This window comes from Pelophylax lessonae, assembly GCF_965119305.1.
Source record: "Pelophylax lessonae genome assembly, chromosome: 1".
NCBI classification, from domain to species: Eukaryota; Metazoa; Chordata; class Amphibia; order Anura; family Ranidae; genus Pelophylax; species Pelophylax lessonae.
In genome coordinates this window covers 502092037-502119955 of record NC_138768.1, presented here as the reverse complement: position 1 = coordinate 502119955, position 27919 = coordinate 502092037, and the positions used below count along the sequence as shown (strand labels likewise).

Sequence of the window (27919 nt, the reverse complement as noted above, 5' to 3'; positions counted from 1 at the left end):
AAAAGGGCTGAAAACAAAGGAAAGAAAAGCTCAGGCTACAGTAAGCCAGCTGGCAGACAAGCGAGAGCTAAAAGCTAAAGCTCACCTGTTGCGCAGGGACTGGCCACCGGGGGGCGGTGAGGCATCCATTGCAAATCACAGCGAGATAACCTGCAATAGGAAGGATGTAAGAACTCAATCTTACCTTCCCATAGCCGCCTTTCCCCTCCCCCATTCAAGCAGGACTGACCCAGCACAGGACTTACCAAACACAGGCAGAGACACAGCGTGGGGAGGCCGCCGCAAAAGCCCACAGACATCCCAAGAATGACAGCTCCATCAGCTGTTTAAATTTCCCGGGAGCCGTAAAGCCACGCCCCCCCCGACGCCACCGCGTCATGGAGGACCGGAATTGGCGTGCGCACATGCGCAGACCACTTAGGAACCAAGCCTCGCAATGAACACCCAACTGGGAATCAGGAGGCAGGGGGAGGAGCCGAGAGCGACGGCCTGGAACGCAGGAGCGCTCCAGCCGCCATACTAACCAGGAAGCAAAACGATATAAAATATAAAAGTAAGCAATACATTACCACCAATACCGACAGAAGGACCTGGAACGCTCCTCAACCGGAGACTAGCGTGTGCGTCAGGGCATAAGGGCCTCCCGCTAGTAGCAAGGACGTTTGGCCAAGCGATGCAGCCCACCTCTCATTCAGGATTTATGGCATCTTCCGGCATCATTTCAAATTGCCCGGGTCCACCCAGTAGTACTGAGATTGCTGGACTAAGGTAGAAAGGCATCATCCAGGAAAGCCACACGCCACCAGGTATGTAAGAAAACGCATCCTATAAGGTAAGACTTCTCTTGCGGAAGGAGGACAAAAAAGGAACACGGCTCCTGGCTTGGAGCAAAAATTTATGGGAGTGGGGTCCTATAGGGTAGGAGAGGAGGCGGAGCCTACCCGTACATGTGCTGCCATGGAGTCTGTCAGGAAACACATAAACATATATAGGTGTGATAGGAGCGGAGCCATATGCCTGTTAATTATTTCATTAGCGCAAGCATAGTGTTCTGCTATTTTCACACCTATATATGTGTAGGTGTATATATACATACATGTGTGTGTATATATACCCCTATACACAAGTTCAGATGTCATGCCTGACTCCAAAGACCCCCAAAAAATGGCCAAAAAAACGCCTGCAATAACACACCTGGGCGTTTTTTTTTGGCGCAGGCCTTTTTTTTGGGTCTTTGGAGGCCTTTGGAGGCAGGCAAAACATCTGAACTTCTGTATAGGGGTATATATACACACACATGTATGTATATATACACCTACACATATATAGGTGTGAAAATAGCAGAACACTATGCTTGCGCTAATTAAATAATTAACAGGCATATGGCTCCGCTCCTATAACACCTATATATGTGTATGTGTATAAATACATATAAGTGTGTGTGTATATATACCCCTATACAGAAGTTCAGATGTTTTGCCTGCCTCCAAAGACCCACAAAAAATGCCCAGGTGTGTTATTGCAGGTGTTTTTTTTTGGGCATTTTTTGTGGGTCTTTGGAGGCAGGCAAATCATCTGAACTTCTGTATAGGGGTATATATACACACACACTTATATGTATATATACACATACACATATATAGGTGTGAAAGGAGAGAAGCCATATGGGTGTTAATTATTTCATTAGCGCAAGCATAGTGTTCTGCTACTTTCACACCTATATATGTGTAAGTGTATATATACATATAAGTGTGTGTGTGTGTATATATACCCCTACACAGAAGTTCTGATGTTATGCCTGCCTCCAATAACACCCAAAAAAATGCTTGCTACAAAACCGGCAAGGTGTGAAAATAGCGGAGCCATATCCCAGTTCTATAAGTGACCTAAGAGAAACAATCTTTTTTTTTCTGGTTCTGAACATGCTACAGAGCTGAAACTTCACAGGTACACTTTTTAGACCGCCCAGACACTAAATCCAAAGAAATCTCATTTTTTTTTTCAATAATTTTTTCAATAATTGTCTCTCTATCAAAAATTACAATTTATAAGAACTTTTTTTGTGTGATTAATAGTCTCTGGGGCATGACCCAGAACCCTAGGCACTTTTTAGGGGCATTTATTGGGTTTTAGGGCTTCAAAATGGTGTTTTTTGATTACCGAAGTTCGGGTCCCATTGATTTCAATGGGGTTCTGAAATCCGGGCCGAACTTTCTGGAAGTTCTGGTGTTCTGGTCGAACCGAACTTTTGAAAAGTTCGATCATCCCTATTCAGTATAGACCATACTTTGATATCTATCTATCTATATATATATATATATATATATATATATATATATATATATATATATATATATAGGGCAATTGAGTATCTATCAGTCAGTTCAGTATAGACCATACTTTTATATCTCTCTCTCTCTCTCTATATATATATATATATATATAGGGCAATTGAGTATCGATCGGCCAGTTCAGTATAGACCATACTTTGATATCTATGCCCCACAGGTGCTCAATAAGGTTTAGGTCTGGAGACATGCTTGGCCAGTCCATCACCTTTACCCTCAGCTTCTTTCGCAAGGCAGTGGTTGTCTTGGAGGTGTGTTTGGGGTCATTATCATGTTGGAATACTGCCCTGTGGTCCATAGGGGATCATGCTCTGCTTCAGTATGTCACAGTACACGTTGGCATTCATGTTTTCCTCAATGAACTGTAGATCCCCAGTGCCAGCAGCACTCATGCAGCCCCAGACCATGACAGTTCCACCACCATGCTTGACTGTAGGCAAGACACACTTGTCTTTGTACTCCTCACCTGGTTGCTGCCACACATGCTTAACCATGCTCATGCAGCCCCAGACATGACACTCCCACCACCATGCTTGGCTGTAGGCAAGACACACTTGTCTTTGTACTCCTCACCTGCTTGCCGCCACACACGCTTGACACCATCTGAACCAAATATGTTTATCTTGGTCTCATCAGACCACAGGGCATGGTTCCACTAATCCATGGCCTTAGTCTGCTTGTCTTCAGCAAACTGTTTGCGGGCTTTCTTGTGCATCATCTTTAGAAGAGGCTTCCTTCTTGGATGACAGCCATGCAGACCAATTTGATGCAGTGTGCAGTGCATGGTCTGAGCACTTACAGGCTGACCCCCCACCCCTTCAACCTCTGCAGCAATGCTGGCAGCACTCATACGTCTATTTCCCAAATACAACCTTTGGATATGACGCTGAGCATGTGCACTCAACTTCTTTGGTCGACCATGGCGAGGCCTGTTCTGAGTGGAACCTGTCCTATTAAACCGATGTATGGTCTTGGCCACCGGGCTGCAGCTCAGTTTTAGAGTCTTAGCAATCTTCTTATAGCCTAGGCCATCTTTATTGTTTGATGTGATATATGGAAGGAGAAAACACAAGCCATTACTGTACAGAAGCCATGCTTTACTGAAGTAAACCAACAGGAAAAGGAAACACAACACAGGAAGTAGTACAACAGAGATGCACCATAGAGTTGCATTTAAAGAAACATATCATCCATAACATCTCCCCCTTTTAGTATTAATAAATGAACATGTGAAATTCGATAGAGACACAGTAATAACACATTCTATAGGTTAAGTCTCATAGGTGGTTTTGAACATCTACCACTACGGGTGAAGACTGGCCCTTGTGCAAGGATTCCTTTAGCCCTCTCTGAATTTACTGGGCTTCTCTCATCAGGTACTGGTATGCTCTGCACTTGACGGTTGTCGGGCATACTTGCTTGCCCAGAACTGTCATTGCCGCTGGTATGAGGCTGTGCCTCTGTACACTCCTCACTGTCAATGGGTGAGTATGTCCTTGTGATACTGGGTGAGTCTGAACTACCAACAGGATACTGAGATTCAGGCTGCTCTGCCGCTCTCAAATTCACTCGATTGCGGCGATAACGAGTACCGTCAACTTCCACAAGATAGGAGCGTGGTGCCACCTTTTGCAGACAAGTACCTATTCTCCAACGGCCTGTACGATCGCCAGGCAATGGCTTCATACGGATTCGTTCCCCCATATTCAATTCTGGCAAATCTCTGGCCGACGTGTCATATCGTGCCTTAGACACTTGTCTCTTAATCCTTAATTTTTCTGGAACACCTTGTATGACAGAGGGTTCAAGCAGCCTATTTGCTACTGGTAAGGAGGTCTTCAATCTCCTTGACATAAGTCTTTGTGCCGGACTACTATCCATGCCTTCAGTTGGAGTGTTTCTCCAATGTAAAATGGCTTTCCATGGGTCTTTACCATCACTTTGTGCTTTCTTGCATACATTTTTAACAATCTTTACAGCTTATTCTGCTTTGCCATTAGCCTGTGGATGACGGGGTGAGGAGGTAACATGCTCAAACTTCCATTCAGTAGCAAATTTTCTGAATTGTAGGCTTGCAAATTGAGGGCCATTGTCGGAGATTACTGTATCTGGTTGGCCATGACGTGCAAACTGTGCCTTGCACCTCTTAATTGTAGATTCCGTGGATAAGTCGGGAAGAAGGTCTATTTCCCAGAAGTCTGAATAATGATCAACTAATAGCAGGTATTCCTTGCCTGCGTAGTTGAATAAGTCCACACTGATAATCTGCCACGGACGTGTAGGTATCTCATGTGACATCATGGTTTCTTTTTGTTGTAAGTGGGCATATTCATTGCAGGTGGGACAATTACTGACAAAGTCTTTGATCTCACCATGCATGTTGGGCCAGTAAAGGGTATCACAAGCTTGTCGGTAGCATGCTTCACCACCAATATGGCTGGAGTGTATGCGCAATAACATTTCTGCTCTCAGTGACTTCGGCACGATGACTCTTGGACCTTTGTACAAGATACCATTTTGTATGCTGATCTCATCTCTAAAGGACCAATATTCCCTTACAATTCCAGGTACTGCCTCTTTTACATCCGGCCACCCACTCAAAACAATAGACTTCAAAGCTTGTAAAGTTGCATCACTGTCAGTGTGCTGTATGAGTTGATGTAATCGCTGATCTGTGACATTAAGATAGTCCGCTTGATTGATATCAGCAAAGAAATTTTGTTCCCGTTGCTGCAATGTAAGCATCATGCTCTGCAAACGCTTGGGAGCACACAAAAGGGGCTTTTTGAATATGGTTATCAGAGGTTTGTGATCAGTTTCAGCTGTAATTGAATCCCTTCCATAAAGATAATGATGGAAACGCTGGCAAGCAAATACAATGCTTAAACATTCCTTTTCAATTTGAGCATAATTTTGCTCAGCTGATGAAAGAGCTCTGGATGCATATGCAACTGGTTGACCTTTCTGCAAAAGGCAACAACCTAGATCATTTTTAATGGAGTCACTTTGTATCGTAACAGGCTTTGCGACATCATAGTATTTTAACACTGGGGCAGAGGTGACCAAGCGTTTTATGTCCTCTACTGCCCGGTCATGCTTAGAAAGCCAGTGCCAAACTGCATCTTTGTCCAGAAGTCGTCGTAATGGCTCACACACCTCAGATAAGTGTGGGAGGAATTTTGCTAGGTATGTAACAAAGCCAATAAATCTCTGTACCGCTTTGGCATCAGCAGGCAGTGGCATGTCCACAATGGCTTTAATCTTATCCGGGTCAGCTTTTAAGCCTTGTGAAGACAGGATATGTCCATGGAAACTAACTTCTCCCACCTTGAACTGCAATTTCTTTACACTAAGCCTCAGCATCACCTGCCGACAACGATCCAGTAGCGCTATTAACTTTTCATCATGGTCATGCTCAGCCTCCTTATCAGTATTACCGCAGCCAACTATAAGAATGTCATCAGCTATTGGCTCAATTCCATGAAGACCACCTAATAGTTCATGCTGCTTTCGCTGGTATACCTCAGGTGCTACAGAGACTCCAAATGGTAGTTTGAGCCATCTCTTTCTGCCCCAAGGAGTCCAGAACGTGGTCATGTAGCTACTCCTTTCATCCAGTTTGCACTGTAAAAAGGCATCTCTAGCATCAACAAGTGTGAAGACACGCGCTCTAGGAAGTTTGTGCAAAATATCATCGAGCGTTGGCATTAAGTAGTGTGACCGTTTCAGGGCCATATTCAGAAACTTGGGATCAATGCATATTCTGATCTTCTCAGGCTTTCTGATAACGACCATGTTACTGATCCAATCTGTAGGCTCTGATACTGAAGTTAGATGTCCTTCAGCTTCATATTTATCTAGTTGAGCTTTAACCTGTGGCTTAATAGCGATAGGCACATTGCGAGGGGCACATTGTACAGGTTGAATGGTAGGATCCAGTTCAAAAAGAACCTCTCCTGGAACAGAGACTATCGGGCCCTCAAACACATCACTGTAGGCGTGAAGAATTTGCTGTTTTGTCAGTGGCCTAGTCAGAGATTTTGCAGGTAGCTCAGCAGGAATAGTGAACAGCATCAGTCCAAGGCGCTCACATGTTGAACCCGATAATAGAGGTTGCTGATCCGCGTCTACAATCTCAAAGTTCAGTTTGTGTATACAATCACGTATGCTGCATTCTGTTTGGAATAGCCCCAATGATTCCATTAGTTCCCCTGAATACAATTTTAGTTTGGTGCTACTAGGCTGAAGGGGTGTTCTGGGTGCCAGTTTCATTTTGTCCTTTATACTCATGACATCACCCGAGTCCAGCTGGCAGGGTTGGATTATATTGTTTAATATGAGGTTTACAAACCATTTTTTGCCCTTTGTGTTTACAGCACCAATGCATTCTGAGGAGTAAACCATATCAGTGCTAAGCAGGTGTGTATTCTCTGGATCGGATATTTGCTCAATTATGTGCAGCTTCCTTGCTTCCATTTTACTGGAGAGACACACCCTTGCAAAGTGATTTGGTTTACCACATGCAGAACAAATTTTCCCATATGCAGGACACTTTTCTTTCTCTTGTACATGCACATTGCCGCAATACTTGCATGATGCAGGCTTCCTCCCAGGTGAGTTGTGTAGGTGACCCTTGTGCTGAAACTTATGCTGGTGGTTTCTGAAGTTTTGCTGTTGTTTAGAGGCTGCATGGATATTGTCAATCAGTTTATCCTGCTCCATAGCTTTCATATGTTTGTCAGTAATTTCTGCAGTGCGACATATCTCAATTGCTGTATGTGGATCTAAATCATGTTTCCTCAACAGGTGGCGACGTGTGCTTTCACTGGTGATACCCAAAACTATTTTATCAGGAATAAGTTCATCTCTTAGAGAGCCATACTCACAGCTTGCAGCTTTTTCTCTTAGCCGTGTGACAAACCTGTCTATTGATTCACAGTCTTCTTGCTCACAGCAGCCAAATATATATCTTTCATAAATTACATTTCTAGAGGGTCTGAAGAAAGCTTCCAATGCATTCAGAATGTTTTTGGTGTCACTCTTTTCCTCCTCTGTGAGGTTCAGATTATGCTTGTACACATGGAGGCATTCACTGCCCATCACCCTCCTCAGTGTGGCTGCTTGCACTGCTGCAGGCTTCTCATTCAACCCTGTGGCTAGGGAGTAGTCCTCAAATTCAGCCCTGAAATTGTCCCAGTTACTGCTGACATCTCCACTCACCCTCATTGTCTCAGGCAGTGGAATGCTGTTAGCTGCCATGATGCTGTTCTCCTTGCTGCAAATACTCAGTATCCAGGACAGGACTGCAAGTGTTAGAAAGCACAATCAGTTCTAAGAACACTCACATCAAGGCTAGCAGGCTCTCAGCATCAAATGTGTAGAAGGAGTATGGATCCAGAAATCTTCTGACACCATGTTTGATGTGATATATAGAAGGAGACAGCACAAGCCATTACTGTACAGAAGCCATGCTTTACTGAAGTAAACCAACAGGAAAAGGAAACACAACACAGGAAGTAGTACAACAGAGATGCACCATAGAGTTGCATTTAAAGAAACATATCATCCATAACATTTATGTAGAGCTACAATTCTTTTTTTCAGATCCTCAGAGAGTTATTTGCCATAAGGTGCCATGTTGAACTTCCAGTGACCAGTATGAGAGAGTGAGAGCGATAACACCATATTTAACACACCTGCTCCCCATTCACACCTGAGACCTTGTAACAGTAACAAGTCACATGACACTCTGGACATAAAATGGCGAATTGGGCCCAATTTGGACATTTTCTCTTAGGGGTGTACTCACTTTTGTTGTCAGCAATTTAGACATTTATTGGCTGTGTGCTGAGTTATTTTAAGGGGACAGCAAATTTACACTGTTATACAAGCTGTACACTCACTACTTTACATTGTAGCAAAGTGATATTTCTTCAGGGTTGTCACATGATGGTGGGAGTGTCTTGGTCTGGGGCTGCACTAGTGCTGCTGGCAATGGGGAGCTACAGTTCTTTGAGGGAACCATGAATGCCAACATGTACTGTGACATGCTGAAGCAAAGCACGATCCCCTCCCTTTGAAAACGGGGCTGCAGGGCAGTATTCTAGCACGATTAAGACCGCAAACACACCTCCAAGACACCTCCAGTCTCTCGATGTGCAAAACTTATAGAGACATACCCCAAGCGACTTACAGCTGTAATCGCAGCAAATCGCAGCAAATCGCAGCAAAAGGTGGCGCTACAAAGTATTAACTTAACTTAAGTTAAGTATTAATAATTTTGCACGCCCAATTTTTCAGTTTTTTATTTGTTAACAAAGTTTGAAATATCCGATAAATTTCTAGCCACTTCATGATTGTGTCCCACTTGATTCTTCACAAAAAAATTACAGTTTTATATCTTTATGTTTGAAGCCTGAAATGTGGCAAAAGGTCGCAAAGTTCAAGGGGGGCGAATACTTTCTCAAGGCACTGTATATACACATACATACATATATATATATAGTGGGCGCATGCGCACTGCCGGTGACCAGATTCCGCTGTGAGCTGAAGCTGATCTGCGGATACCGCGGACTCGATGTTCGCCGGCACCTGCCGATCATTAGGCAGAGAGCCAGAATGGCGATCTGCATATGTAAACAAGGTAGATTATATTACCTTGTGCTTTAAACCAAAGCAATCATTACAACATTAGCAGCGCTCATCCAGGGTCTGAAACACTGTGTGCTTTCAAAAATCATCCAAGGTAAAGTCCCCTTCGTGAGTGATGTTATTTGAAGGAATCCCACCACTCTAATCCTTATACAACAGATATAAGTGATTAGACACAACGATCCCGTCACCACACCTCATGAGACCTGCTCCCCTTAGAGGCTACACTCACCAAATCTCCAAACGTCAAGCAGTTATATCTTATTACATCTCTTTTTGTCCAGTATCCTGTTTGTTTGTGTAATATAGAGCAATGCCACACTAGTTTGTTATTTCGTACTGCTAGGGTTGCTGTCAGGTTGATCTCAATGGAATCACATTCTGATTTTATTCCTAGGAGCTTCCAGTTCTTCCTTGGATGAGTTGCCCAGTTCTCAGAAATTGAGTACATTCACAATGCACCAATCCACCAGAGAGCGTTTGTCGAATGGGAGTGTGGAGATGAGTCACTGCAGGTTCCTCTTGCTGCAATTAGAATGTTCCAATGCATCAGATAATCAAGGTAGGATCTTACATCCCCATTTCTGGTGTGCTCATACAGGCAACAGTGATTCACTTGGCTTTCTCATGGGACCCTCCTTGCTGCAGGGTTCTGCTAGATCTGTGTCTCTATTTCACATGTAGTGTTTGGCTTCTCTGTTCACCTTTTGGGAAAAGGATGATTTTTAAAAAGCATGCAGTGTTTCATGCTAATGCTGTAATGACTGTTTAGGTTTTAAAGCATGATGTGCATTTTTTTAAAGCAGGAGCCAATGGTGCAACAAACTTTTATTCTTATTCTATTTTATTTTATTATTCCTTTGCTTCATGTGCACTTGGCATGGCGACTTATTTGCCTTTTTTCCAAAACAAGGTCGATTTCCGTTCATCTTAGTAGGTAAGGCGTTGATCCTGTGTTCCTGCAAAGCAGGGACATGAATCACTGCCTTCCCATAGTAAAAGCATCTCCCCCACAGCGAGAAAACACATAGTTACATAATTACATAGTTAGTGAGGTTGAAAAAAGACAACAGTCCATCCAGTTCAACCTATGATGTGTGTGTGTTTGCTTTTAACTGTACATTGTATACCCCTGTATGTTGTGGTCTCTAAGGTGTCCATCTAACAGTTTTTTGAAACTATCAATGCTCCCTGCTGATACGACTGCTTGTGGAAGAGAATTCCACATCCTTACCGCTCTTACAGTGAAGAACCCCTTACGCATTTTAAGGTTAAACCGCCTTTCCTCTAGTTTTAGTGAGTGGCCACGTGTCTTATTGTATTCCCTTACTCTGAATAGTTTGTTCCTTATGCTAGGGTCGCCAGTACAGTATTTGTACATTGATATTATATCCCCCCTCAATCTTCTCTTCTCTAGAGAGAAAAGGTTCAGTGCTTGTAGTCTTTCCTCATAGCTGATGTCCTCCATTCCCCTAATTATTTTTGTTACCCTTCTCTGGACTCCTTCCAGTTCCAGCACATCCTTCTTGAGGACCGGTGCCCAGAACTGGACAGCATATTCCAGATGTGGCCGGACCAGAGTCTTGTAGAGTGGAAGAATAATCTCTTTATTTCTGGAGTGAATCCCCTGTTTTATACATCCCAGTATTCTGTTGGCTTTACTTGCAGCGGCTTGGCATTGCATGCCACTGCCAAGCCTGTTGTCTACCAGTACCCCCAAGTCTTTTTCCATCTTAGACTCACCCAGAGGTTCCCCCCCTAGTGAGTAGCTTGCTTTCTGGTTTCTGGCCCCCAAGTGCATTACTTTACATTTTTCAACATTAAACCTCATCTGCCATGTAGTTGCCCACCCCCTTATTTTGTTCAGGTCCGCTTGTAAGGTTTCTACATCCTGCATAGAAGATAATGGCATGCCTAGTTTAGTATCATCTACAAATACAGAGATTGTACTAGATATCCCCTCCTCTAGATCATGTATGAATAAATTAAACAGGATTGGTCCCAGGACCGAACCCTGGGGGACCCCACTTTCCACACCCGCCCAATCCGAGTACTCCCCATTAATCATCACCCTCTGGACTCTCCCCTGGAGCCAGTTCTCTATCCAGGTACTCACCTTCTGGTCAATACCTACCATCCTTAGTTTGTACAGTAAGCGTTTGTGGAGAACGGTGTCAAAGGCCTTTGCAAAGTCCAGATACACCACATCCACAGGCTTTCCTTTATCTAGGTGGCAGCTCACTTCATCGTAGAAGGTTAATAGATTGATTTGGCAAGAACGATTTTTCATAAATCCATATTGATTACTACTAATAATACCGTTTTCATTACTAAAGTCTTGTATGTGGTCCCTTAATATCCCCTCCAAAATCTTGCAGACTACAGATGTTAGGCTGACCGGCCTATAGTTCCCCGGGATACACCTCGGCCCCTTTTTAAATATTGGTACCACGTTGGCTTTTTTCCAATCAGCTGGCACCATACCCATCTGTAAACTATCCTTAAAGATCAAGAATAATGGTCTGGCAATCACCTGGCTGAGCTCTTTAAGAACCCTCGGGTGCAAGCCATCCGGTCCCGGTGATTTATGTATGTTAAGTTTCTCTAGTTTAGTTCTAAGTCTATCTTCTGTTAGCCATGGCGGTATTTCCTGAGGTGTGTTGTTTAGTTCGGCCTTACAAGCAAGGTTCGTGTAGCCCCCCGATTCTTTTGTGAAGACTGAAGAGAAGAAATGATTTAACACTTCCGCCTTTTCTTTGTCCTCAGTGGCCATATTTCCTTTGTCATCTTTTATGGGGCCAATGTGTTCTGGCCTCGCTTTCTTACTGTTTATATACTTAAAGAACTTCTTGGGGTTCATTTTACTCTCCTCCGCTATATGTCTCTCGTGTTCTATTTTAGCCGCCCTGATTTCGCCTTTACATTTCTTATTACACTCTTTGTAATGCTTAAATGCTGCCAATGACCCCTCAGTCTTGTATTTTTTGAAGGCCTTTTCTTTAGCACTAATATGCATTTTTATGTTGGAGTTTAGCCACCCAGGGTTTAATTTTGCTCTTTTAAATTTATTTCCCTTTGGAATGCACTGGTCAATCCCCTTGTTAAGTATGCTCTTGAAGCACTCCCATTTTTCCTCCATGTTCTTTGTTCCCAGGGTTCTATCCCAATTGATATTTTCTAGCAGCGAGCGCAGTTTTGGGAAATTGGCTCTTTTGAAATTCAGCGTCCTTATATTACCCCTCTGCTTCCTATAACTGTAATTAATACTGAAACTTATTGACCTATGGTCACTGTTTCCTAAGTTGTCCCGTATTTCTATATCCGTGATCAGGTCTGTATTGTTGGTAATCAGCAGGTCAAGTACCGCATCTTTTCTCATCGGTGCATTCACCATCTGACCCATGAAATTGTCCTGCAAAATATTTAGGAACTGCCTAGCCTTGGCTGAGTGTGCGGTTCCTTCTGCCCAGTCTATGTCTGGATAATTAAAGTCCCCCCAATATAATGACGTTTCCGGTCCTTGCTGCCAATCCTATCTGTAAAATGAGGTCCGCCTCCCCCTCCTCCCTCAGGTTGGGGGGCCTATAGCATACGCCCAATATTACCTTCCCCACCGTGCCTTCCCTTTGAAGCTCTACCCATAGGGATTCTGCCTCGTCCTTAGCTCCATTATTAATATCATCCCTCATATTTACCTGTACACTGTTCTTAATATACAGACATACCCCTCCCCCTTTTTTACCCTCTCTATCTCTGCGATAAAGGGAATACCCCTGAATGGTCGCCATCCAATCATGAGAGCTGTCAAACCAAGTCTCAGTTATCCCCACAAAATCTAAGTCCTCCTCAAACATCAGTAGCTCCAGCTCTCCCATCTTGTTGGCCAGGCTTCTGGCATTGGTATACAAACCTCTTAATTTTGACCTGTTACATTTATCCTCATTTAATGCCCCCATTTCTGCCCTCTGAAACTTGCTTTCCGCTGGCTAATTCTACATTTGCACCCTCCCCCCCATTCCCTAGTTTAAAAGCCCCTCTAACTTTTTGGCCATCCTCTCACCCAGTACAGCTGCACCCTCCCCATTTAGGTGCAATCCGTCCCTACCAAAGAGCCGGTGGCCGACTGAGAAGTCGGCCCAGTTCTCCAGGAACCCGAAACCCTCCTTACTACACCAGCTCCTCAGCCACTTGTTAACTTCCCTAATCTCCCGCTGCCTCTCTGGTGTGGCTCGAGGTACAGGTAGTATTTCTGAAAATACTACCTTGGAGGTCCTAGTCCTCAACTTAGCTCCTAAGTCCCTGAAATCGTTTAGGACTCTCCATCTTCCTCTGCCTATGTCATTGGTACCCACGTGTACCATGACAGCTGGGTCTTCCCCAGCCCCACCCAATAATCTGTTCACCCGATCCGCGATGTGCCGAACCTGAGCGCCCGGCAAACAACAGACTGTTTGGCGCACATGGTCTTTGTCACAGATTACATCTGTCCTTCTAATAATTGAGTCCCCTACCACCGGCACCTGTCTTTCCTTTCCCTTTCTCCCGGCCTCACTGGAGGAGTTCTTCCCCTGGCAGCTAGGGGCGTCGCTCTGCTCCAGCAATGCTGGTCCCTGACTGGTTTCCCCAACATCACACAACGGGGCGTATCTGTTGGGGTGCTCCAGCCCAGGATCAGCCTCCTTGCCTTGTTCCCTTCTACCCCTCCTAACTATCACCCCTCTACTCTGCTCTGATGCCTGCACCTCCGATACTCCTCCCACCTCTGTGCAGACCCCTGCCTGCACCTGACTGGTACGATCCTTGCTCTCCTCCGGTATGGACATTCGTCTCAGTGTTGCCAGCTGCTTCCCTAGATTCCGGACCTGAGCTTTCAGGGAAGCAACTTGCTTACATTTTGCGCATTTGTATTCGCCCTCGATCACATGTCCGAGGAACGCATACATATCGCAAGATGTACACCGAGTCGCATCTCCACACCCGCCGGGCATTGTACCTACTAATCTAATCTAATGGGGATTCAGTAATTTAAGTCTATCCTATGTGGCTATTTCCTGGCTTCCTAACTCTACCTTCTCACCCTCTGGTACTCCGCTTCACTCACTTGACACTCAGTTGCACAACTCTCACAATTTCACAGCCCGATCAGTCGCACAACACTCCCAGCCGCACCACCCGGTCAGTCGCACAACACTCACAGTCGCACACACTCACAGTCTCACAGCCCGGTCAGTCGCACCCACTCTCAGTTGCCCAACACTCACAGACACACAGCCGGTCAGTCGCACAACACTTCACAGACACACAGCCCGGTCAGTCGCACAACACTTCACAGACACACAGCCCGGTCAGTCGCACAACACTCACAGACACACAGCCCGGTCAGTCGCACAACACTCACAGACACACACCCCGGTCAGTCACTCAGGCAGTAACAGGTACTCCCAGACACTCAGGCAGTAACAGGTACTCCCAGACACTCAGGCAGTAACAGGTACTCCCAGACACTCAGGCAGTAACAGGTACTCCCAGACACTCAGGTAGTAACAGGTACTCCCAGACACTCAGGTAGTAACAGGTACTAAAAAAAACACATTGTTAAGGGTCCATGTACACGGGACGCTGGAAATGGCCGTTTAGGAGCAGTTGGGCGTTTTTTTCAGAAGCCCCTGAACCCATCTACATTTTATCTTATCTGTCCATGTACACCAGGTCGTTTACAGTCATTTGCAGGCAGTTGCGTTCAGGGACTTTTTTTAGAACGCAATTATTTGCGTTCAAACGTGTGTTTCCCGGCGTTTCAAGCGCACAAACGCGGCCAAACGCGTCTGAACGCGTCTGAACGCGTCTGAACGTGATGACCCGCGTTTTCCATTTTTTTGACCTCTAGGAACGCTTCTAAACGCAAACGCCCGCAAACGCCGCTAAACGCGGGTACAAACGCGACCGGACGGACGTTTCAAACGTCCTAAAAATTCCAGCATTCAAAGGGACTTTTAACAACGTCCCGTGTACATGGAGCCTTAGACACACAGTTAGCCCTTTGATCGACCCTGATGTTAACTATCCCTGATCCCTGATGTTCCCAGCCAGTGTCATTAGTATAGTGACAATGCATATTTTTAGCATTGATCACTGTATTAGTGTCACTGATCCCTAAAAAGGGTAAAGAGTGTCAGTTAGTGTCAGATTTGACTGCTGCAATATCACATACCCATTATAAGACGCTGATCACCGCCATTACTAGTAAAAAATAAATAAAAATTCCATAAATATATCCCATAGTTTTTAGACATTATAACTTGTGCGCAAACCAATCAGTATACACTTATTGGGATTTTTTTAACATATTAATATTGGCCTAAATTTATGAAGAAATTCGATTTTTTTTTCATTTTTGAGTTTGACATTATGGGGTCGGTTTACTAAAGGCAAAAAGACTGTGCACTTTGCTTAGTAAATGAGCAGAAGCTCTGCTGACTTCCATCCTCCAATCATGTGCAAGCAAAAATGCTGTTTTTTTTATTTTCCTTGCACATGATTGGGTACTGTTACCTCATTTACTAAGCTCTGGAGCAACTGCACTTGCAAAGGGCAACTGCACTTTGCAAAGTGCACAGTCTTTTTGCCTTTAGTAAACCAACCCCTATGAATCGCAGCTTATTGAAGTTAGATTTTTTGAAGTATTTTTGCCTTTAGTAAATTAACCCCATAATGTCAACACTCAATGGGACCAAAATATTTCCAACAAAGAGCACAAAAGGCAAGTGGAAGTGTTTTAACCACTTAATCTTCTGGAAGATTTCCTTCCCTTCGCGTCCAGGTCATTTTTTTGCAAAACGCCAACATGCCACTCTTTCTTATAACCTATGGCAAATGTGATTATACGATGATCATAGTATAGTAATGCTGATATATTTTGAGGATGCAAGGACTGTAGAAAACATGTGCATGGTACACTGTAAGTAGATTCCGATTCTATTTTGCAATGTCTCCTAAAGCCATACCCCAAATTCAGCAAAATGTTGCAAAGCCCACTCTTTGCCATGATTCAGTTTCAATGTTGGGAGATATGGTTACACTATGTTGTATATTGTCTTGACTGCTCCACTGTATCTGCTGTGTTATACTTTACATAGATGTGACACCTGTATTGTATTCCTTGTGCTGCATATTACAAATTCCTAACCAAAGTATTTATTTTCTCAACAGTTTATAATTGCTGTGTAGTTCAGCTAATGGAGTTCTTCTTCAAGGTAGGCTCAGAAAAAGTGTTAGCCCTCTTTATGTATACTTTATTTATGTTTTTTTTACTCTTTAGGTTTATGTAAGTTAGACCTTTACTCATAGCACAGCAATTATTGTTGAGTATTGTGTTGGTAAAAGTACTGCAGGCTATGTACAGTATATACAATATACATGCACAGACTCTATTTACCTATGCTCCTTTAAGTCATACCCAATATTCAGTATGATTTAGCCTAGCCTATTCTTGGCACTCCGCATGTATTCTCTGTCCCAAGGTGTCCCTGTTTATTAGCTTTTAAAGCTGGGAGGTATTTGGCAGTCACTTTGATTTGGCCTTCTCAGTAAAACATCATAGGGTTGATTTACGTAGATAAACTGGACAGTGCAAAATCTGGTGCCGCTGTGCATGGTAACAAATCAGTTTCTACCTTCAGCCTGTTCAATTAGGCTTTACACTCCACAGTTTTAGTAAATCAACACCCTTACAGGTCTGTGTATTTTCTAATCTCTTATGGAAGCGTTACCATTATTAAATACTCCATTGTAGTCTATGCTAAAAAAAATAATTATTTTTAGACAGCATTTAGATATCTTACAATTGACAGTGGTACACACTAATAAACTGAAACAATGTATATTTAATAGTCAGATAACCTGACTCTTCCCTTTTGTTAAAGGACACCTGTGTTGAGGAAATCCGCCATTGTTGATTTTCCCTTCTGAATGAGCTAGTTACCTGGCTGTCATACTGATCAAATGAATTTTTATTTATTTTTTTTTTCTTTGAGGCACTTGCAAGTATACAAGATAGGAATTGTAATTTCACACTGACTTTCTAATCTAGATGCTTACTCTGGGTCAAGAAGTAATTCAGATCAAAAGCCAGAAAGCTAGTATTCTTACAACAGTGGCTCCCATATTTCTGCCCTCTCAGAAAGGGTCATTTTGATTTTACAAAACATTTTTTTCATCAAGTACCATTATTATATTATTTTTCCTGGGTCTTGGGCTGTCTGGTCATGTGATCAGTGGTTTGCCACACTTCCGGGTAGTGGAACCTAATGTGGGGCTATTGAACTTCTGGCTGTGTATATCCGGTTCCTCTGCTATTTATAGCTTGCTTGCGTCTGCTCGCCACGCCTCCGATGATGTCAGACTATGATGAAATGCGCAAGACGGGACTTGGTACGCATAATGTAAGCACGCCGTATACCGCGGAATATTGTTTGTTGTTCTTTTTTGAATCAAAGTACATGTGAGTTTATTTTATAAAGAGCATTTCATGATTATAAAACCTATGGTACCCTTATTTACATTCCTATGAGGTAATACCTGAAGGAACTCGATGCTTGTATAGCTGGAGGTGCATGTCTTTTTTGAAGCGTTTGATGAATCTCCCATAGCAAGACAGTGATTTACAGATGGAAACTGCTTGGAATCCCCCTTGAAGCTTTGATTTATATCTGGCTTTTATTTTCAACGTTGCTTATTTAGACCTCTCTATAACCCGAGGGTCTACTTCTTCTGGTAAGCAAATTTGTCTCATCACTGTGGTTGTCAGAGAAACCTTCAGCTGTAGACTGGTCATCACATGACATGCACCACATGACTTCCTGGCTGCCTATAAAAGCTGAGCAAGTGCTCAGAGGAATTGCTGGTTTGTCTTTCAGCTTCCTGTACCTGAGTTCCTGTTTCCTGTGTGATCATTTACCTGCTGCGACCCGGATTGACCCTGACCTACTCTGCTCTTCTCCTGGACCCGACCTTGGCTTGTTTTACGGACTTTGCTTTTGCTTACCTGTGTTTAACCCTCTGCCTGCGACCCGGATTTACCTTCAGTCTCCTGTGCCTTGACCTTCTGCTTGTGACCTAGTCTTGTCTCCTATCTCCAGTGCCTTGACCCTCAGCCTGTGACCTGGATTATCTGCTTACCTGTGTTTGACCCTCAGCCTGCTCCGGACTTCTACTGCTGGATCCTGATCAGTCTCTGCTCCAGTTGTACAGGACCTCCACGCAAGCTCTACCCTGCCTGCTGGTAGCTTGTGCCTCTTTGTGCCATCCACCCTCTGTATCACCTCCAGAGGGGCAGAGTGCGCTTAGTCACAACAGCAAACCGCTCTCGGCATCTCGGCCTCGTGAGTACCTCTATTCTGATAGTACAAACCAGCCATGTCAGAGGCTGACAGAGCGCGTTCTCCTCTTGAGATTCTGTGCCAGCAGGTCACAACCCTCACTGATGCAGTCCAGAAACTGCAGGAAGGCTATGCCCAGATTGACGGTCGTCTCCAGCAACTTTCAGGGTCACCTGCATCAACAGCCGCAGCCCCTGCGCCCACCAGCGGAGCCTCCTCTTCTCAAGCTGCATCAAGCCCCACAGTGATCATGGCTACCCCTGAGCCCAGGGTTCCCACGCCGGAGCGTTTTTCAGGCGATCGCAAAAAGTTCCGGGCCTTCAAAAATGCATGCTCCTTGTACTTAGCCCTTCAGCCCAGGACTTTTTCGTCCGAAGTAGTTAAGGTGGGATTTGTCATCTCCCTGTTGACCGAAGAGCCGCAGGCCTGGGCCCACAGCCTGATGGAACAGAGGAGCTCTCTTCTGAATTCTTTGGACCTTTTCTTTGAAAGTATGTCTCAACTATATGACGACCCTCAAAGCACCGCTACTGCAGAAGCTGTGCTACACTCCCTGTCTCAAGGAAAGAGACCAGTGGAGGACTACACTGCTGAATTTCGAAAATGGTCTGCTGACACAGAGTGGAACGAACCCGCTCTTAAATACCAGTACCGCCAGGGGCTGTCAGAAGCTTTGAAAGATGAGTTGGCCAGGATTGAAACCCCTGCCACTTTGGAGGATTTAATCCAATCCGTTACCAAGCTAGACAGGCACATGCGCGAGCGGCGCTCTGAGCGCTCCCAGGGTCCCCGACCTAGTTGGATGCTCCCTAAACCTTCTTCCGTTCACCCATCCTTTCCAGGGACTCCTGTCACCTCTGTTCCAGTGGCTGAGCCCATGCAGCTTGGATTGGTCCGTGCTCCTCTTACCCCTGAAGAGAAGCAACGACGGCGACAGGCCAATCTCTGTCTGTACTGTGGGGGAACTGGACATTTTCTGCGTACCTGCCCCGTGAGACCCAGTAAGTCACGCTCGCAGTTTTTCATGAACTTTCAAAACCCTGGTTTATCCCAGACTTATGTCACCCTCTCTGTCTCCTTACAGCTAATGGAAAAGGAAGTTCATCTACCTGCAATTATTGATTCCGGAGCCTGTAATTGTTTTCTAGACACTTCACTGGCCCAAAAACTACACATTCCACTGCAAACCAAAGAACAAGGCCTCCAAGTCTACCTGGCTGATGGGTCTCTCCTTCGCTCTGGATTTGTCACACAACAGACAAGGCCCATCCTTGTCACCACGGACTCCGGCCACCAGGAGCTTCTAAGCTTTGACATCATCTTCTCCCCCATGTTCCCCATCATTTTGGGGCTCCCCTGGCTACAGGCACATGAACCTGACATCAATTGGAACAAGAAGAAAGTCTCCTTCTCCTCTCCCTACTGTTCCCAGCATTGCCTTCCTCCAGCTCCAGCCACCTGTTTAACCGTAGCACCTACACCTGACAATCTCCAGCACGTCCCTCCGGTATATCTTGAATTTAGAGATGTCTTCGATAAACAAAAAGCTGATTGCCTACCACCTCATCGGTCTTACGACTGCCCCATTGATTTGCTACCTGGTTCCGAAATACCCTTTGGCCGCATCTTTCCACTATCAGAGACTGAACTAGCGGCTCTTAAGACGTATATTGATGAGAACTTGGATAAGGGTTTCATTCGTCCATCCTCTTCACCGGCCGGAGCCGGCATCTTCTTTGTGGAAAAGAAAGATGGTTCCCTAAGACCATGCATAGACTATAGAGAACTGAACAAAATAACGATAAAAAATCGCTATCCTCTTCCACTTATCCCAGAGTTGTTTCAGCGTTTCCGGTCTGCCCGAATTTTCTCTAAGTCGGATTTGTGAGGTGCCTATAATCTCATCCGAATCAGGCCTGGAGAGGAATGGAAGACTGCCTTCAGGTCCAGGTTTGGACATTATGAATATTTGGTAATGCCCTTTGGGTTGTGTAACGCCCCGGCCACATTTCAGCACCTGCTAAACGACATTTTTCGAGAATATCTGGACAATTTCCTAGTTGTTTACCTGGACGACATTCTTATTTTTTCTGCCACCATTGAGCTACACCGGGTTCATGTAAAGACAGTACTTGCAATTCTCAGGAGACACAAATTGTACCTTAAAGCAGAGAAATGCGAATTCGAAAAATCTGTTGTGCAATTCCTAGGCTTTATCATTTCTACCAACGGGGTCGCAATGGATCCACAGAAGGTCAAGGCAATTCAGGAGTGGCCGGCTCCAGTAGACAAGAAGGGGGTACAGCGGTTTATTGGATTCGCTAACTTTTACCAGAGGTTTATCGTTGGCTTCTCATCCATTGTTGCACCCATCACCCAACTAACCCGCCAACACAGTCGTTTTCAGTGGTCCCAAGAGGCCCAGGAAGCTTTTACCAAACTCAAAGCCCTGTTCACCTCTGCACCAATCCTACGGCATCCGGATCCAACCCTGCCATTTGTGTTGGAGGTAGACTCCTCGGAAACTGCCACTGGAGCCATCCTCTCCCAGAGACAGGGCCCCAAGGCTCTCCTCCATCCCGTAGCTTTCGCATCTCGGAAACTAAGTTCCCCGGAAAGGAATTACGATGTGGGAGATTGGGAGCTGTTGGCCATCAAGTTCGCTCTGGAGGAGTGGAGATATCTGTTGGAGGGTGCTCCCCATTCCATCATGATCTTCACCGATCATAAAAACCTAGAATACCTCAGGACAGCCAAACGCTTAAGACCCAGGCAAGCCCGGTGGGCCCTCTTCTTTTCTAGGTTCAACTTTCATATTTCTTATAGACCTGGCCTCAAGAATGGGAAAGCAGACGCACTCTCCCGGATGTTCCCTGAATCTCCCCAGTCAACGGAACCTAGCACCATCTTATCTCCACAAAACTTCCTTCTGCTCACACACACTGATCTTATGACCACCATCAAGTTGGCGTCCAGCCATTGTACTGACCCGGAAATATCCTCCTTGGAGAAACGAGATGACTTGTTCTGGTCCCAAGGAAGAATTTATGTCCCACCGGAGGCTAGACCCATGACGTTAAAGTTGCTTCATGACCATAAACTGGCTGGTCACTTTGGGACTCAAAAGACTTCAGAATTGGTTGCCCGTTCTTTTTGGTGGCCTGGTTGGAGGCAGGACTGTAAAAAGTATGTTCTCTCTTGTATTTCTTGCCAGCGCAGTAAAGTGGCTAACGCCAAATCTTGGGGATTACTTAGACCTTTACCCATTCCAGAACGCCCATGGGCTGAAGTTTCTATGGACTTCATTGTTGATCTTCCTCCCTCGGAAGGTTTCACCTCCATTCTGGTTGTTGTCGACCGCCTTTCCAAAATGGCACACTTCTTGCCCATGGTGGGCACCCCCTCTGCTTTGGAGACAGCTAACATTTTTATCAAAGAAATAATAAGGCTACATGGAGTACCCGACAGTGTTGTTTCTGACAGAGGGGTTCAATTCACCTCCAAATTTTGGAAAGAACTTTGTAAAGCACTACAAATAAAGGTCTGTCTCTCCTCTGCGTATCACCCTCAAAGCAACGGCCAGACAGAGAGAACGAACCAAACTCTGGAGCAGTATCTCCGCTGTTTCTCTTCTGGCTCCCAGGATGACTGGTCCTCTCTGCTATCCTACGCGGAGTTTGCGTATAATAATTCAGTTCATTCAGCCACCAACCAAACGCCCTTCTGGTCTAACTTTGGGTTTCACCCTTCTTTCCTTCCAAACGCTACCCCTGAATTATCTGTTCCTGCTAATAGCCTCCATCCAACAGAACTTTCTAAGGATTCAAGAAACCATGCAAAAGGCCCAGGATGACTATAAGAAGTACTACAACAGGGGAAGGAAAGAGAACCCGGTTTTCAAGGTCTTGAGGAAGTTTGGTTATCTTCAGCTAACCTCAGATTACCTTTTCCCTCACGGAAGTTGGGCCCAAAGTTCATAGGGCCGTTCAAAATCAAGAGGATGGTTAACCCTGTGGCCTTTGAATTGGCCTTACCCAGCTCTTACAGGATTCATTCTGTTTTTCATGCATCCTTACTAAAACCAGTGATTCCTAGCCCCTTCCTGGGAAGAGAGGAGCCGCCTCCTCCACCGGTCCAGGTGGATGGAGAAAATGAATTTGAGGTTGAAGCCATACTGAACTGCAGGAAGAGGGGTAGAGTTCTCCAATACCTAATCAAGTGGAAGGGGTACCCACCTGAAAACAACTCTTGGGAACCCTCAAGTAACATACACGCCCCTCGCTTGATCCGAGATTTTCATGTGAATCACCCGGAGTTGATGTCCAGTTTGGGCGTCCGGAGGCCACCCCTCAGGGGGGGCACTGTCAGAGAAACCTTCAGCTGTAGACTGGTCATCACATGACATGCACCGCATGACTTCCTGGCTGCCTATAAAAGCTGAGCAAGTGCTCAGAGGAATTGCTGGTTTGTCTTTCAGCTTCCTGTACCTGAGTTCCTGTTTCCTGTGTGATCATTTACCTGCTGCGACCCGGATTGACCCTGACCTACTCTTCTCCTGGACCCGACCTTGGCTTGTTTTACGGACTTTGCTTTTGCTTACCTGTGTTTGACCCTCTGCCTGCGACCCGGATTTACCTTCAGTCTCCTGTGCCTTGACCTTCTGCTTGTGACCTAGTCTTGTCTCCTATCTCCAGTGCCTTGACCCTCAGCCTGTGACCTGGATTATCTGCTTACCTGTGTTTGACCCTCAGCCTGCTCCGGACTTCTACTGCTGGATCCTGATCAGTCTCTGCTCCAGTTGTACAGGACCTCCACGCAAGCTCTACCCTGCCTGCTGGTAGCTTGTGCCTCTTTGTGCCATCCACCCTCTGTATCACCTCCAGAGGGAAGGAGTGCGCTTAGTCGCAACAGCGAACCGCTCTCGGCATCTCGGCCTTGGTGAGTACCTCTATTCTGATAGTGGTGTTGGGTGTGCGTGAACATCTATCGCACAAAAGTTGCTATGGGGATTTTACATTATCAACTGATTATCTTTATTTGGATTTTCATGATTGTTTTATTTATATCCTTTAGCGCTGCACGCTGATTATATCTTTGATGTTATTATTTGTGATCAACAAATTCGTTCTGGCTGCTTGTCCATTTTAAATTTCATAGTCTAAGCTCAGATGTTTTATACATTTTTATACATTTTTTATACATTTTTATTCTTGATTTTACCATTCTTACAAACCATTTTCATACCTGCAGGTTACACTCCATTTCATCATAGACCAGTTCCATATACTGTGATCGATTCTGCAAGGCAACACTGGCCTGATGGTGTTTTGTACTCCATTCTGCATACTCAGAAGCATCTACCTCTTTGAACCCCAAACATAAAGTTCTCAGAGTCTCTTCACCGAACATCTAGATGATCAAAAGAGATATGCAGCACACTGAAAATCTTTAGTCAATAGGAGACAACATCCCCCACATGACTCAAATCACACACCAATCTTCCCAAAAGCAGAAACACAATAGAGAGATAAAATTAGAAACCATGATCAGTAAGCAAAGTAATTGTTACAATGTATAACCTCTCAAATTTCACAACAATCAGTGAACAGTTCCTGGCTTGTCACCCATTATCCAACTACTTTTGAAAACCTATCACTAGAGAAACAAGGATGCTGACATTTATGCTGTCTCCTTCTCATAATGGTAGATGTATGGCTGTCATGTTGTTTGATTGCTCCAATATATACAATAAGGACTTTTCAGCTTTTATTTATTTATAGGCTGCACTCATATTTCTCTAATGACAGGCTTACTGTAAAGGAAAGCAAGGCTAAGTGCAAAGTTTTACATTTTGTAAATATTGAGCCCCCATTCGAGAAATATAGCCCTGTATTAGAAATGTATTTAGGTCTGTGTCATTATCTGTTTTGCACAACTAAAGATGTTCCTATTTTAGCAGTAGAAGAGATATTCTGTAGTCAGATGGCACATTGCTCTAACAAAGCTGGCTATGTCAAGCAATATATTTCACTTTTGCCTTAGACTTCAGCAGCATGGGGTCTACAGAGTGGTAGAATGTAATTATTAATGGTAGAAGCATTGCTACTCAGTAACATAAGTACTGGAAAAGTATTTTTGTATCACTCATAAGTATTTTGGTCTGGCTGTGAGTTTACAACTAGAGATGGACGAACATCGGCCGGGGCGGTTCACGAACGTCAGCCGCACATTTTCTCAAAAGTCTGCGAACCGCAAGTTCGCGGCGGGCCACATTGACTTTAATGGGAGGCGAACTTTAAAAACCTTTAGGTCATATTTGCAGCCACGAAAGACGTACTAGCTGTGCACAAATAGTCCCAGCACATGGACAATGTCATAACAGAAGTATTGCAATTGAAAAAGTTGCCCTAAATTTTTTTATTTTTTTTTCACAGCAAAAAATCATTTTTTTTTTCATAAATCAGCCAGAACTTACAGCAGCCGGTAAATACATGTCTAATACATATAGGGTCTATTCACACATCTGTAAAATGGGTCCGCATCCATTCCACAATTTGGCGGAACCTTTACAGACCCATTGATTTTCAATTCCATTCTGAAAAATTAGGCATTCACAGGATACAGAAGTAAATGCCGGCCAGTATTGGCCCCAAAAAGTAGCCCACATGGGTTTACCTGACAGCTAAGAATGTAGTATTCTGTGGCTGAAGGTACATTAGGCATTCACAGGATACAGAAGTAAGTGTCGGCCAGTATTGGCACCAAAAATTTGCCCACATGGGTTTACCTGACAGCTAAGAACGTAGTATTCTGTGGCTGAAGGTATATGAGGCCTTCACAGGTAACAGAACTAAGTGTCGGCCATTCCAGGCCCCAAAAATTAGCCCACATGGGTTTACCTGACAGCTAAGAATGTAGTATTCTGTGGCTGAAGGTACATTAGGCATTCACAGGATACAGAAGTAAGTGTCGGCCAGTATTGACCCCAAAAATTAGCCCTCATGGGTTTACATGACAGCTAAGAACGTAGTATTCTGTGGCTGAAGGTACATTAGGCATTCACAGGTAACAGAAGTAAGTGTTGGCCATTCCAGGCACCAAAAATTAGCCCACATGGGTTTAACTGACAGCTAAGAACGTAGTATGTGATGGCTGGAGGTACATTAGACATTCATACAGTATACAGAAGTAAGTGTCGGCCTGTATAGGCCCCAAAAATTAGCCTGCTAAGGCTAAGAACGTAGTATTTGATGGCTGGAGGTACATTAGGCATTCACACAGTATACAGGAGTAAGTATCGGCCTGTATAGGCCCCAAAAATTAGCTCACATGGGTTTAACTGACAGCAAAGAACGTAGTATTTGATGGCTGGAGGTACATTAGGCATTCACACAGTATACAGAAGTGTCGGCCTGTATTGGCCCCAAAAATGAGTTCACATGGGTTTAATTGACAGCAAAGAACATAGTATTTAATGGCTGGAGGTACATTAGGCATTCACACAGTATACAGAAGTAAGTGTCGGCCTGTATAGGCCCCAAAAATTAGCCATTCAATGGACATGAAATGCCTTTTATGCCGTTGTATGTAGCGAAGCCAAGGACAAGGAATTGCTGTGGGTGGATGGCGGTCTGGCTGATATTTGTGGCCTGGCATGAGGAATTTCAATGAAACATGGTCTACTGGTCACATGTGTTGAATTCAACAGAGATCCATGCCTCATTCATTTTTAAAAATGTGAGGTAGTCTACACTGTCATGAGCTAGGCGAGTGCGCTTATCGGTCACGACCCCCCTGCTGCGCTGAACGTCCTTTCAGAGCTGAAGGGGGCTTGACTCCCGAAACGCGTTAGCGGTCGCATCTTAAAGGACATGTTCCAGCACACGTGACGGGAATTTGTAACACAATTTTATTTCTGCATGTTTGTGAGTATGCATTTGGCATTTTTTATTAAAAAATGTATACAGTACCACGGGTAATGCACTAGGTGGTTGCGCCTCCTTTCCTTTCTTTCATGTACCCGATTTGGAGTTCCCTGCCTGAGGAGAGCAGCACGCCAGTCTTCCCCTTTGAAGTGAGCGCTTAGTTGAATTATTTGTTCAGATGGAGTAGCACCCACTGGGAATTCATCCAACATTGCGACTTCCTCATCTTCCTGCTCCTCGACGGCTTGATCAATGACACAACGCAATGCACGCTCCAGAAAGAAGGCGTAAGGTATGATGTCACTTATGGCGCCCTGGCTGTGACTGACCAGTTTGGTGATCTCATCGAATGGCCGCAAAAGTCTGCATGCATCCCGCATTAGCAGCCACTGGCAAGGTGAAAACCAAGCTCCCCAGAACCTGTCCTGCCGCAGGGTTTGAACAGGTAGTCGTTAACTGCACGTTTCTGCTCGAGCAGCCTATCAAGCGTATGCAACGTTGAGTTCCATTGCGTCGGGCAGTCGCAAATAAGACGCCTGACGGGCAGGTTGTGTCGCAGCTGAATCTTAGCAAGGCGGGCCATGGCTGTGTAAGATCTTCGGAAATGGGCCGACATTTTCCTGGCCTGCCGCAAGAAGTCCTGGACCCCAGGGTATTTGCCAACGAATCGCTGCACCACCACAAATAACACCACGTGTGCCATGCATGGCACGTGTGTTATTTTGCCCTGTTTCAGCGCGCTCAGCAGATTGGCACCGTTGTCGCACACCACGTTACCAACTGTCAAATTCAGCGGTGTCAGCCACTGATCTGCCTGTGAACGCTGAAAGGAGTGCAGTGGCTTCCAGGCACAACAGATGCAGCACAGCATGGCAACGTCTCACCTGGCATATGGAATAGGTTCTGGGGATCTTGGGCGGCACAGTGGAAGAGGCAGTATCAGCGGAAGAGGAGGAGTAAGCCGAGGAGGAGAGGGAGGATGGAGGAGGAGGAGGAGAAGAAGAGGCAGGCCTGCTTGCAATCCGTGGCGGTACAACTAAATCTACACGGGTGCCACGGGTTACATGCTTGACGGCCATCAGAAGGTTCACCCAGTGGGCAGTAAAAGTGATATACCTTCCCTGCCCGTGTTTGCTAGACCATGTGTCTGTGGTCAGATGTATCTTGGCACCAACACTGTGTGCCAGAGATATATTCACTTGCCGCTTAACATGGTCATACAGCTCTGGAATGCCCTTTTGCGAGAAATATTTTCTGCCTGGGACCTTCCATTGTGGTGTTCTAATGGCCACAAATTTACGAAAGGCCTCTGAGTCCACCAGTTGATATGGCAGTAGTTGGTGGGCTATCAGTTCCGACAAGCCAGCAGTCAAACATTGGGCAAGAGGGTTATCCGGCGTCATCATTTTTTTCAGCTCCAACATTTGGACCACAGAAGCCTGCCTTTTTCCAGAACAACGTGATGATGGCATCATGGAAGGTGGAGTGGAGGGCAAATGTGAGGAGAGAGGAGAAGGAGAAGCAGAAGGAGAAGGGGCTGGACGGTGAGAGCCTGGAGTGTGGCTTTGTGGGTTCTGACGGTGTTGCTCCCACTGGGCTCGTTGATGGGAGTTTAGGT

General features: G+C 45.0%; 1 protein-coding gene across 1 annotated transcript in view; it reads right to left on the bottom strand.

Annotated features, from left to right (window-relative positions):
* The window catches only part of LOC309547173 (phospholipid-transporting ATPase IC-like), a gene marked incomplete at both ends in the record, with an annotated part of 345791 nt that overhangs the window by 162570 nt on the left and 155302 nt on the right, over positions 1-27919 (bottom strand). Inside the window, one exon of the mRNA XM_082246961.1 lies at positions 23621-23785. Within this exon, the coding sequence (XP_082103087.1) occupies positions 23621-23785 (165 nt within the window). The remainder of the gene's footprint in view (positions 1-23620; positions 23786-27919) is intronic.